Source organism: Hyaena hyaena, unplaced genomic scaffold (genome assembly GCF_003009895.1).
Source record: "Hyaena hyaena isolate Hyena2069 unplaced genomic scaffold, ASM300989v1 scaffold_832, whole genome shotgun sequence".
NCBI classification, from domain to species: Eukaryota; Metazoa; Chordata; class Mammalia; order Carnivora; family Hyaenidae; genus Hyaena; species Hyaena hyaena.
The window spans coordinates 479209-493142 of NW_024081466.1; the positions used below are offsets into that span (position 1 = coordinate 479209).

At 35.6% G+C, this 13934-nt stretch overlaps 1 protein-coding gene across 3 annotated transcripts in view; it reads left to right on the forward strand.

Moving 5' to 3' along the window:
* The window catches only part of RFTN2 (raftlin family member 2), an 81583-nt gene that overhangs the window by 30103 nt on the left and 37546 nt on the right, over positions 1 to 13934 (forward strand). For 2 of the 3 annotated variants that reach the window (XM_039219761.1, XM_039219762.1), the window contains exons 5-8: positions 4047 to 4230; positions 5751 to 5865; positions 10194 to 10473; positions 12621 to 12824. In XM_039219761.1, coding sequence (XP_039075692.1) covers positions 4047 to 4230; positions 5751 to 5865; positions 10194 to 10473; positions 12621 to 12824 — 783 coding nt within the window. Of the gene's footprint in view, positions 1 to 2851; positions 2951 to 4046; positions 4231 to 5750; positions 5866 to 10193; positions 10474 to 12620; positions 12825 to 13934 lie in introns of those variants that run through there. The other variant, XM_039219763.1, reaches the window with a different exon arrangement.

Here is a 13934-nt window from a genome sequence, read left to right on the forward strand (position 1 = left end):
CAAAACCACAATGAAATATCATACCCATTAGGATGGCTACTATTTAAAAAAAAAAAAAAAGGGAAGAGAAAACAAGTGTTGGCAAGGATATAGAGAAACTGGAAAACTTGTACACTATTGATGGGAATGTTATATAGTGCATCCACTATAGAAAACAGTATGGCCATTCCTCAAATACTTAAAAATAGAATTACCAGGGGCACCTGAGTGGCTCAGTCCATTAACTGCCTGGCTCTTGATTTTGGCTCAGGTCATAATCTCATAGTTTGTGCTATCAAGACCTATGTCAGGCTCTGTGCTGACAGTGTAGAGCCTGCTTGGAGTTCTCTCTGTCCCCCTCTATCTGCCCCTCCCCACTCACATGCACTCTCTCTCTCAAAATAAACATTTTTAAAAAATAAGGGCACCTGGGTGGCTCAGTCAGTTAAGCGTCCGACTTTGCCTCAGGTCATGATCTTGTGGACCATGAGTTCAAGCCCTGCATCAAGCTCTGTGCTGACAGCTCAGAGCCTGGATCCTGCTTCAGATTCTGTGTTTCCTTCTCTCTCTGCCCCTCCCCGCTCATGCTCGCTCTCTCAGTCTCTCAAAAATAAATAAACGTTAAAATTGTTTTAATTTTTAAAAAATAGATTTTTTATACCTTATAATTCAGCAATCACACTTGTGGGCATACATCCAAAAGCAATGAAAGCAGTATCTCACGCAGATATTAGTATGTCCACATTCATAGCAGTACTATTCACAATAGCCAAGAAGTGGAATCAACTCAAATATCCATTGATGGATGAATAGATAAACAAAATATGGTATATACATACAATGGAATCTTATTCAGCCTTAAAAAGAAAAGAAATCCTGTCACATGCTACAACATAGAGAATATTAAGTAAAATAAGCCAGTCACAAAATGACAAATAGAGTTGATCCAAGAACAATAGGGTTTGAACTGCACAGGTTCACTTACACGCAGATTTTTTTTCAATAAATACAGTACAGTGCTGTAAATGTATTTCTCTTCCTTACAATTTTCTTCACAACATTTTCTTTTCCCTAGCTTACTATATTATAAGAATACAGTATATAATACATATGACATACAATATATGCATTGATTGTTTATGTTATTGGTAAGGCTTCCAGTCAACAAGAGGCTATTAGTTAATTAAGTTTTTAGGGAGTCAAAAGTTATATGCAGATTTTTGACCATGGGAGCTGGTACCTCGATCCCCACTTTGCTCCAAGATCAACCATAATATATGACTCTACTTGTGTGAAGCATCTAAAGTAGTCAAACTCTTCCCAATCCTCAGTTTTTGATTTCTGGGGTTTCTTTCCAAGCAATGGCATCAGAGTAGACTTAGGAGAGACAACATAGGACCAAACAGTGACTCCAACCAAGTCAGCAAGGGAAGCAAACCTGGAAGGATCCAGAAGTTCTCCAAGCCTACAACTCATTCTTTGTATGTAATAAAGTCCTCTCCCAAGTTTCTCTGCAGTTTTCACTCCAAGGTGGAGCGAATTACAACCAGTGTAGTTCCACTTCTCATTACTTTTTACCTCATTTTCTTTGTTGTTTTCTCGTTGCAATATGATTAATTTAAGAGACCTAAAATGGGGCCTGAAGCTAGAGCATTCTGAAGTGAACATGACCTTTAACTCTACCAGGGTGGTTTCTCACTAGGTTCTTGACCACCTTCACTTTTATAATCAAAAGAGCAGAAGTTTTGCAACACTGCTGGTGTGTTCTTTCCCTGTTGTGTCTCTCTCCAACAAGTCCTATAACCTGTACATTTGTTCCTGAATTTATTAGCTAACTTTATTTCTATTTGCTAACCTTGATGACTTTCCCTCCTTTATGCAATAATTTTACATAATAGTTCCTTTAATGAGCAGTATTTCCAACTAACATAATAATAACCTAAGAAAAATGCTAGGCATAGAAAGAAAAATAAGGTATGTTCTTGGCCATTAAGGAATTCTCAGTCTAACAGTAGAGACAAACATATAGACAAGCAACTATAATAAAGTCTGAAAGGGAACTAGTAGAATGCACACACAGAGGAAGAAGAGATTAACCGGGATCAGGGAGCAGGAAAGGAGATGAAGGCCTGGCGGCATGAAATAGCATGTGAGGTTCTGGAGCTATAGGAGTACAGGCATGCCAAAGCAAGACCTACAAGAAAACAGATGACAAGAATGAAGGCTGAATAAGTAGAAAGAGGCCAGACCATGAAGTTTCTTCAGTACCATGCTAAGTAAGGCATTTCCACTTCCTACAATAAGCAACAAGATCCAGTGAAAAGGCCTCATTTTGAAAAACTTGTGTGGAATTAGTATATAATTCTAAAAATGGGTTTAGATTATGCTATCTTTCCTTAGCCTTAACAGTTGATTGTGTTTTATAGTTTTTCAGTTTCTTTCTTTGGAAATCAGGGTTGATAGTTAAAATACCTAAAAAGTAAAACCAAATGAATGACGGAGCTATTGCCACACAACCATGCAGCACAGGGCCTTTGGACAATGAAACCTAGCTGTTTCTTCAAAGTCCAGGATCATTCTCTTTGGTCTTTTTTCCTATACATAATGATGAAGAAAATACATTGTAAATAGATTAGTGAAAATCCAAGGGTATGAGAATTTGAGGAAATGGATTTGTCTTAATTTATATAACTTTTCTATTGAGGGTTTTGTTTTCTTTTGAGACATTGGCATGAATACTCAGTGTTGGTGGATTTCTGTTCTATCATGTGGGTATTAATGTAAGAGGAGGTGGGGATTTCCTCTGACCCTTCTTCCTTGTCTGTTTCTTAACCTCTTTCCTGTGTTCAGGCAATTAGCAGCAGTTATTTGAGAGACACCATGGACCAGACTGACAGAAGGCCAACGGCCAGCACGGCTCACTGGAATTAAGTTCATATGTTTTGTTACTCAAGAGATAATCAAATTGCAGGTCTATTTCTAGATATTAATTCTTGACTGCTTTCCAGAAAATGAGAAATATTGTTCCAGAAAATAAAGTTGTTTTTTAAATTAACTCTGCTTGAACATTAAGAACACTTTCCCAAATAACACACCCTTTTCCTTTTACTAAAAACTGTACACATTGTACTACTCTGTAGTTTCTACAGATTTGCCCTGCTTCAAAGGGCTAGTTCAATTACATATCAATATTGCATTTAAAGTTTCTCTACATTCAGAAATTTAATTTATTAAAAAGAACTTCTGGGGGTGCCTGGGTGGCTCAGTCATTTGGGCAGCCTACTTTGGCTCAGATCATGATCTCATGGTTTGTGGGTTCGAGCCATGTGTCAGGCTCTGTGCTGACAACTCAGAGGCTGGAACCTGCTTCAGATTCTCCCTCCCCCTCTGTCTGCCCTTCCACCCACTCGTGTACTGCCTCTCTCAAATAAATAAACATTTAAAAAAAAAAGGTAAAACTTTACCTATTTAAAAAAAAAAAGAACATCTGGATACCTTTACTTCTTCAGTTCCTATAAGTGCCATAAGAAATCATGTTTAGATTCCCAAAGAAACTTAAAACATGATGCTTTTGAAGTGTAACTGGAAATAAGAAAGCACTTGACAATTTTTGCTTAACAAGTATCATTATACCCACTTTTAATTTTTAGATTTGTATGAATTTTATTTTTAAGAAATGATGCATCTCATCTTGTTCAGAATTGTAAAGTCAATTGGCTCTCTAACTTAATATTGTTTCTCATATGTATGTCTTCAGTATCTATTAATGGAATACAGTCACTCAAATGAAATTCTAAAAAATAAAGCTGCCTTAATTGAGAAAATAAATAGAAGGCATTTCTACTTTAAGACGTATTGGTAATATTACGTATTTACCGGCTTATAAAGTTACTTTTTCTTCTTTCTGAAATTAATGCAGAAAACATACAATACATTTTAGTGTAACTTTGAGATTAAATCATATGGATATGCTTCCCAATCATTAGTTATTGTCATGCATAAATAGAAATAACATATAATTCAATTTTATAAATGTGCAAATTTCTCGTTGCATTTGATATTTCAAGCCTCACCGAACCCAGAAGTCATCAAGATAAATTCAATTCCGGATATAGTAACAAAAGTGGAAGACTACTATCTTAAAGGATATATTGTTGGGGCTATTCATCCTGTTATACAACCTGTGGGGCATCGAAAACACCTACCTGCAAGTTACCTGTACAGGGCAGTGCTATTGCGCTTGAAGTTAAGGTAAGCCTAGTGCTCAAAGAAACAGACTAAGATGCTGTTGAGACATTTTCTTTAGTTAAAAGAAAAGAAAGTTTGAACGTAATGATGGGGAATAAAGGATAATTAGGGGGGTTGGTTGAGAGCACATTTTCTAGTGGTTAAACCTGAATTGAGAGAAGGAAACTTACACCTCCCTCCTTTTTAAAACTCTTCATTGATTTTAGTCCCTTGCAGACAAATGAGTCCTAGGTGAGGATGTCAGTGAACAAAGGAAAAGGAAAACAGACTCCAGAAGCACCTAGAAGCTTCAGCAGATGAAGGAGTAGATGTCAGTGACAAGTTCTCTCACTGGGCTAAAAGAGATGACTGGACCAATGAAGTCCACTTTCACTGAGTGTTCTTTTTTAACTGTCCTATATTATTTTAATAATAGTGGCAACAGAAACTATCTCTACCTTTTAAGCCTTTTGCTGCAGAAAGGCCTACATGCCATTCCCAGTTCTCACAAATTGGATAGATTCCTTTTCAGCTTTATCCAAAAAAAAAAAAGGGGGGGGGGGGGGGGGGGGGGAAGGGGGGGGGGGGGGGGGAGGATGTAAAGACCATTCATTTTAGTTTCTTTTTTCACGTTTTTTAATAGCTGCTTTCCCAAATAATACTGCAAACAGTTCTGCCAGCCCAGCTTATAAGTTTGATAGTTTTCAAAATAGAGTTGCCCTTTCCAATGAGGAGTGAAAATAATCAAATCAATGTCTTTGATTAACACACTTAATTTTTTACACAACTATTTAATTATATCAAACCATCCAAAAGACCAGTGTAAAAACTGTTTTTCTCTTTTTAGTGATGGACTAATAATCCATGGTTTAATGAGGAAAGGGCTAAGCAAAGAAAGGTGCTTTTAAGGGACAGTGTCTGCTACTTATAAGTACAAGCCTACTTATACATGTCTGAGAGAGTTTGTACAGGCCTCAGCTTTCACCGTTATATGAAACTTCATCAGATACTCCAAGCATTATTAAATAAGCATGCCATTTTATCACACAGTAGCAATACTTCTAATTATAAAACTTATACATCATATATAAATTATTTTTTCTTTTTTAACATTATTTCAAATGGACTTAGCAGTGCTCTGACAAGGCTAAGAATAAGCAAGGGGTAAAGATCAGAAAAGAAAAAAGGCAGAAGACAGGACAATATTTATTTGCATTTAAATAGGAACTTTACTAGCGTTTTTGTACAATTATGAGGTATAACAGTGATCTAAAATCATGTCTTAAAATTTTTATTAAAACAACTGATGAATTTATTTCTTCCATATCAAATAAAAAACTATATTCATAGAGGTTTAAATTAAGAAAGTTCAACCTGGTTTTCTGGTATTTTTACCTAAGAAGACCACCATTATTAGGCTTGAAATAACAACAACAAAAAGATTCCCTTGACCATATTTGTGAGTTGCTTACTCAGTTTTACATCAACATATTAGCCGAAAATGATCAATTGACTTCCAACCATGAGTATATTCTCTGTTACAGCCTGAAGAAATCGGCAGTACCCAGTGGACAAAGACGGCCAAGGCTTGTGATTGAGGAATGTCCTCTAACTTATGAGACACAAACAAATGACATAGCAAAAGAACTGATAGAAAAGGTACTAAATGTATACATTTTTCATGTGATATTGAGAAATATTTAGTATTTCTTCATCGATTTCCTTTCTTATTTTAAAAAGAACAGGGAAATGGTAAGTGACTTATTCCACCAGAAGTTAAAACATATTGAAGCACACATACTAAATTATACAGTTAGAAACAGAAATATAGGCCAATGGAATAGAATGAAAATGCCAGCAATAAATTTACATATGTATAAGAAGTTTGGTAACAAACCTGATAAAATAAAGTGGGGGAACAACCATCATTTAACAAGTGCTGCTGGGAAAATGGATAATTTGTTCTGTATAAAATAGACTCCACACATTTCAAACGAGATAAAGAGGTAATTTTTTTTACCTATAAAAAATCCAGAGGAAAACTAAAGAGTAGACATACAGAATTATGAATAAGTTGGGGAGTTTGAGTATATAACTTATATGTTAGGAAAATTAAACTTAAAAGAAAAGAATCAGAGTGTGTGTAGGGAGTGGATTCCCTGACAAATGTGTCCTAGGGGGGTTCATTTAAAAAATATATAAAATGAATACAAATGCCTGACAGTAATGTCCAGTCTTGAATGGACAGAATCCACAGACAGCAAAATACAAAAGGAATCATAAACCACAGACCTTTGGGAAAAGGTTCAACCTAACTAATAATTTTTAAAGTAAAACTGAGATTTAAGACCTCACCAATATTAAGTGAGAAATTAAAATTGAAGGTATTAAACCCAGTGTTGGAAGAGCTTTAAGAAAACATTCATATATCACAACTGGCATCATAATAAATTAGTACATTGTAGTAAATTAGTTGTTTCTGAATATTAATCTGGTCAAAAAAATCATAAATCTCATTTTATTTTTTAGAATCTATTCCAAGAAATTAATTGAAAAGAGAAGAAGCCATTTTTATAGGTAGTTGAATCAACAATGAATAAGGGGCCAGATTCTCAATGATTGGAAAATTGAGGAGGTAGCAATCCTACATCCATACAATGTAATATTTTGTGGGGATTAAATGTAACATCTATATTGACTGTTGAGATAGAAAAGTCTACACAGGGTGCCTGGGTGGCTCAGTCGTTTAGGCATCTGACTTTGGCTCAGGTCATGATCTCACAGTTAGTAGGTTTAAGCCCTGCATCAGGCTCTGTGTTGATAGCTCAGAGCCTGGATCCTGCTTCAGATTCTGTGTCTTCCTCTCTCTCTGCCCCTCCCCTGCTCATGCTCTGTCTCTCTCTATCTCAAAAATGAATAAACATTAAAAATATTTTTTAAAAAAAGAAAAGTCTATACAATATAACTTAATAGAAACTTAAATTAAAAAGTTGAACTCTTTATGCATATTAAGACCAAGAAAAATTGTACATTTATAAGTGTTCTAAATTGATGGGTTTTTAAGTGATGGGTTTTTCTTAGTTGCATTGATATTTTTGTAAGGTTTTAGGTTTTATTTAAATGAATACAGCCAAAACTCTAAGGCATTTCCCTTTAAGTAAGAAACTGAGATTTGTTCACTGTTTCTAGTGTTGTTCCCAAGGTTTCAGTGGTGGTGTATGTCAGATTATCTGCAGTTTGTATATAGCCAGTTAGAGCTGCTAATGATATTTCCCTTTTAGATATAAAGTCACCATTCAGTAAGATTTTCAGGAATAGTCTATGAGACTAGATTCTTATAAACAAGCTACACATACTGTTTACTATGACTATTCTGGGAGATTTCAATTTGTTTTTCTGGGAATAAATCCACTCCAGAAAATTTCTTTTGAAATAAAAATGTAACTAATTTAGTCTTAATAGATCAGCATCAGAGCCCTTGTTTTGCATTTGACTTCCTGGACACAGTTAAAGATCTATTTAAACAGGAAAGTACTGTTATTTCAGCAATCAGAGTAATGGAATTATTTCATGAAGAGAAAAGCTTCAGGAAACATCGCACACGAACTATTTGAACATTGCCCCATGTATGAACAAGAGCAATAGATGAATGCCAAGTGTTATTTTGGAACAGCTGTCTTACATAAAGAGTTTATTGTTGAATAGCTAGGTTTTAAGTCATTTTAACTTTATATCAATATTTGCTTTATTTTTAAAATTAGGTTTTCTCAGGATGTCTAAGTAAAAATAACATTTTAAAAATATCAATCTTCCAACTTAAAAAAATGGAAAAAACCATTAACACTCTATTTGTTACCAAATTTTTCCAGCTAAAACTTTCTAGTAATAGAAAAAGCTTTCTGCACTTTTTCACCCAAATCAACTAAAAAGACCTAGAGAAAGAACTGACAATAAATTTACTCATTTCCACCTGCAGAAATGCCAAGCCCCCTTGCCACTCCCTCTTCTCTCCCAGGACACCTGATATAAAGGACAATCTGTGGCTATTTTTAAGGCTTCATGCATTGTTACAATCTCAACATGTCCATTTATAGGAGTAAATGATACTGCATTAGCATCATCCTCTGTCCTAGCTCCACACAAGCACACCTCTGGATTTTCCTCATTGGCTGGATCTGAGTGACCATTGTCCCCTTTGAGTGGGCATTGCTCTCTGGTTTTGCCCCAGTTCTTCCTGGCCCTTTTCATTTGTTTCATTTCTGACTATAGATGCTTACATTTGCAACCTCCATCATAAGTCTTTTTTCCCCTCCCAGGGTAGCATTCAAAATATTTAATTTAGGGGCACCTGGGTGGCTCAGTCAGTTAAGCATCTGACTCTGGGTTTTGGCTCAGGTCATGATGTCACAGTTTGTGAGTCTGAGCCCCACATAGGGCTCCATGCTGACAGTGTGGAGCCTACTTGGGATTCTATCTCTCCTTCTCTCTCTGCCCATTCTCTCTCTGCCTGTTCTCTCTCTCTCTCTCTCTTTCTCTCTCTCTCTCTCTCTCAAAAGTAAATAAATAAACTTAAAAAAAAAAACACGGAATGTAAATGTTTAAAACAGCCAAATAAAAGATGTTGCTATTACTTCATTTTTACTTATTTAACCAGTACTTATAGAGCACCACAGGTACAAAACAATGCAATACAAAAATGATTAAGACACAGTCCTTGCCCTCAAAAGAATTGCTAGCTTAACAGAGGAGAAAGACATGGACACAAAAGGAACAAAGAAATGAAGCAAGAACAGAGAAAGGGAAAAGTGCTGAGCATGAAAATAACCAGTCTTAACATCTCAAATTATTTCACTGGCATTTTGTCATGTGCTTCTGAATCCTATTCTTTAACTTATACGATTGAATCTGATCATGTGCATTTGGCCCAATAGGAGACAATAGCATCAAGATATAAGCAGATGGAAAAGCTTCCTAAGAGTGAATTGGGCCTATGCATTATATGCACACATTTGTCAAGAATTAGACATCTAACATTTTCCTTTACCCACATCAAGCAACAATTCTGTATGTTTTTGCTTTTAATGTTTTGTTGTTGTTGTTGTTAATTAAGATGTATTTGGGGGCACCTGAGTGGCTCAGTTGGTTGAGTGCTGGACTTTAGCTCAGGTCATGATCTTGCTGTTGGTGAGTTCGAGCCCTGTGTTGGGCTCTGTGCTGACAGCTCAGAGCCTGGAGCCTGCTTCTGATTCTGTGTCTCCCTCTCTCTCAACCCCTCCCCCACTCGTGCTTTGTCTCTCTCCCAAACATAAATAAAACATTAAAAAAAAGAAAAGAAGAAGAAGAAAAAGATGTATTTGGTAATGTTATTTTTGAGGATTTCTTGGAATAGCTTTTAATTTTGCCTCAGTGGGAGAGACCATTGCTAACAGGCTTCCAAAAATCATGTTACAGAATTATTAGTTTTTCTCAAATAACAACCTTTTGAAGAAAAATATGATTTCTGTTTTCATAATTTTTTTATTTTTATTTTTTTATTTTATTTGAGAGAAAGAAAAAGAGTACATGAGAGCAGGGAAGAGGGGCAGAGGGAGAGAGAAAGAGAGAGAGAGAGAGAGAGAGAGAGAGAGAGAATCTCAAGCAGACTCCATGCTCAGTGCAAAGCCAACACAAGGCTCTATCTTACAACCCTGGGATCATGACCTGAGCTGAAATCAGGAGTCCAACGCTCAACCAACAGAGCCTCCTGGGTATCCACTTCTTTTCATAATTTCTAAAGTGTATCAGTTCTGTTTGAAGAAGTCACAATAATAATGTGACATAGACTTAGGAGTAGTGCTTTGTTATAGGTTATTAATTCGTTAATGAATGGGTCTTTAGTTAGTGGTCAGTTTACTTCTTCTTATGGATTTCTTTAATAAGCCAATAGGCTAATTGATAAAGTGATCAATGTAAATGAATTTTACATTTTGTTCTACAATCTCTTTTAGATTAATATAGCTGCGAAGAGAGGAATGAAATTTGTTGGATTCATATCACAGCCTTATCCACCACTTAAACTCTGCAACGGAACCAACTATGATGAAGATCTAGAGTCAACGCTGCCTGTGAGACACCCTTCAGATGAAAACTGTAAAAGCTGGAATGAAGGAACACTAAGTGGGCAATCATCTGAGAGTGGAATTGAGGAAGAACTTCATCATGAAAGTGGACAGTGTCAAATGGACCGAGATGGCAGCCCCAGTTACTCTAAACCAAGAAAGGGAGAAGGTAATAGACAAGATGAGTAGAAATAGTATATTAGTTTCAATTTAGTAAAAGTAAGTTTTTGAGGTTTTTTCAAAATGTGAGACAAAGTAAATTTCTAAAGATTATAAATACTGAATAAACTAATATATTTTCATCTTGATTTTTTTTTTAATTATTACAGCCAGAAATAAGATAGGGCAGTTTTTCAAACTGTTGTCCCTGGAATGGTCATACAATGCCATCCACATAATGAAACTTGGTTTTAAAAATTGGTTTCCATTTAGTCTTTCTCCAACTCCCCTATAAAATGGAGGCTATGTGTGTATTCAGAAAGTGATTCTATAAATATAGAAAGCTGTTCTGATTTATGTTTGTTTTTGCAAACAGTGCATGAGAATTTTAGTTTTGGCCTTTCCCATTTCATGGATGGTTTTTGTCTTTGAAGTTAATTGGCTTTCTTTGATCATCAATTAGAATATGAAAATGCACACCATGATGAAACAATTAATAGGACAATAGTGCCTGCATCCTAAAATAACTTTAAAGATTAGTTTTATGCTACTTTGCCAACTAGAAACTCTTCCCAAGAAATTGAGACGACTTTCTCATGCATTTTGGCCTGCTCAGAGTTTTCTGATACCTTTGCAGTCATGCTTTAAAAATAGTGTAAAAAATAGTGCTACTATTAGAGAAAGTCAAAGACTATGCATACCTTACAGTTAAGAGCTCTGGAGTCAGACTGCCTCAATTTCTTTATAGAAAGGGAGTTGTCATAAGAAGTAGCTAAAAGATAAGGCACTTGGTCCAGTGCCTGCCACGGAATAAATTCTGGATTAAGTTAGCTGCTATCAACTGACTTTCTGATCTATGTTAGCGTTAAAGCTGTACCCACTGGTGTAACACACTGCACACGCACACATTGGCTTTCTGGGTTGTAATGAAATGTGCTCAGTCTCGTGAGCCTGGCAGAGATCTATCGACCATGGCCAGCACAATCTTTTTATGAACAAGCCAGGAGAACTTTCTAATTCATCATCTCATCCTTCCTCACCACCAGTACCACCCTCCCATTTTCTCACCAGCTCCCATTTTCTCACTAGCTAACATCCACCCTGATTTTCCTGGCAGTGTAAAAATTTTAGGAACAAGAGTTGTTGGAGATATGGTCAGAGACCTATTTGCCATCTTCTATGCAATGCTACCTTTAAACTCCCTCTGGTTCCCATCCTGACTTTGATTAGATGGAGTGTCTATTTCTAACCCTTTTGAATTCTAAATCCAATATGCTACCTACTTAATTTAATTAACAATCTTTAGACTCCACTTTCTAAATAGTTTAAATCCTATGTCTATGGCAATAGTTCTTAATTTTGGGTTGGGGGGTGGGGTAGTGGCAGCATGAGGTTGGGGGAGATGCACACAAAAGACCTCTTGGAAAATCTGGTGAAATCCGTGGAGACTCAGTCCAGAAAAAAGCACATAACATAGAGGTGGGTCCACAGACCACTCCCCAAGTTACGAATTTGCCAACTTATTGAAAGTAGAAGATATGACCTAGCAGTTCCATGTCTAAATATATATGCTAGAAGTTACTCCCACATGTGTGTCTAAGGAGACATGAACAATATTTATAATGACAAAAAATTTGGAAACAATGTATATGTCCATCAACAGGAAAATAATAAACTAGAATATTATGTAGCAGTTTCACTAAATGAATAAGGTCTCTATGTATTAATTCCACTCCAACTGTAAGAAAATCAATGTGTAGATGCATATATACAATACCACTTTTTAAAAGTTTTTTAAACCAGAGAATATGATATATATATTAATGGGTATATAAAAGCATATTAAAAGACTAAAAGTTTGCATGAGAATAATAAACACCAAATCATTATAGTGCCGATTTCTAGAGAACTGGATAGCAAAGACTACATAGTAAACTTCGACTACATCCATTTCTCATTTTCTGGGGAAAAAAACCTGAAGGAAACATGGCACAAGGTCAACATTTAATAAAGCTGAGTGGTGGATAATTTTATTATTCTCCATGCTGTATGTAGGACTGAAATATTTGAGTAATAAAAAAAACAATTTTAGGAACCTTTTCAATAAATAAAGGAATTAATAAATAATTTTTCTTCTTTCTGAATGTCTATCCCCAGAATACAAGTTGTATACAATATTCAATGTTTTTGATGATGAATCAACCTGCTGGACCTATCAGGAAGGCATCTTGTCAATGAAAGTAACAAGAAAAGGATCTGTCATTAGTACACTTGATGCTGATTGGCTGGAGTTAACTACGTTTTATTATAAACAAGGCTTGTCTTTAATTGATTCTTTTGTATGCTGGGAAACATCTAAAGGTACGTTTTCTATTATAATATATTGATATCTAAAAAATTTGACCTGTGTCAGAGTTGTTGGAAATGGTTTTGCCTCTCAAGATCTATGGCTAAACGGACAGAAATTATTCATTATTACTCATTATAATATTCATTAGGAATTAGATTCCAATTATTACACAGCTATACAGCTTTAATTTAAAAGCTTAATCATAGTGGTAGAATTAATAATGTAATGTTTGCTATTTGGTTGTTACTGTCAGGAATAGACAAACCACTGTGTGATTGACTAGTAGGATTTTCCAAATAAGATGTATTATAATCGTCCAGTTAGAAGGGTTATAATGGCATTTGACAGTTAACTATCCAAACTTATTACACTGTCCCAGATTTGGACACTATCTAACCTGTACTCCAATCTATTTCTGACTCTAAAATTTGTATATAAAAATAATCTTCAGTTCAGAAAATTATATTTACTCTATTTCTTCCTTCCCTTATCTTTCAACTTCCCCTAGCCTCCCTCTTTTAGTTACACTGGGATATGTAATCACTTGTGTCTACCACAAAAACCAAACAAACTTTCCAAAAATTACTTTCTAGGGAAAGTGTTTTCAAAAAGAAATTAGTGCTGGGGCACCTGAGTGGCTCAGTAGATTAAGCTTCCAACTTTTGATTTCAAACCAGGTCATGATCTCACAGATGTGAGTTCGAGCTCTGCATCAGGCTCTGTCCTGGGCATGGAGACTGCTTAAAAGTCTTTCTCTCTCTCTCTCCCTCAGTCCCTTCCCCACCCACGTACACATGCACACGTGCATGCTGTCTAAATAAATAAATAAGAGCTTAGTGCTAAAAGAAAAGAAAAATTCAGTTAGAAGACTTGAAAATTACATTAGGAAGGATGAAGGCTATGAAAACCAAGATAATTAACTTAACAAGGTTAGAGGAAAGAACAAAAAAGAAGCAAATGAGATCTCAATATTCTTTAACATCTTTAAATCAGCTTATTACATCAGGGATACCTTAACTAATAGAACTAAAGACTTTGGATGATTATTTAAAATTATCCAGAGTCGGGGCGCCTGGATGGCTTAGTCGGTTAAGCGTCCGACTTTCCGACTTTCGCTTAGG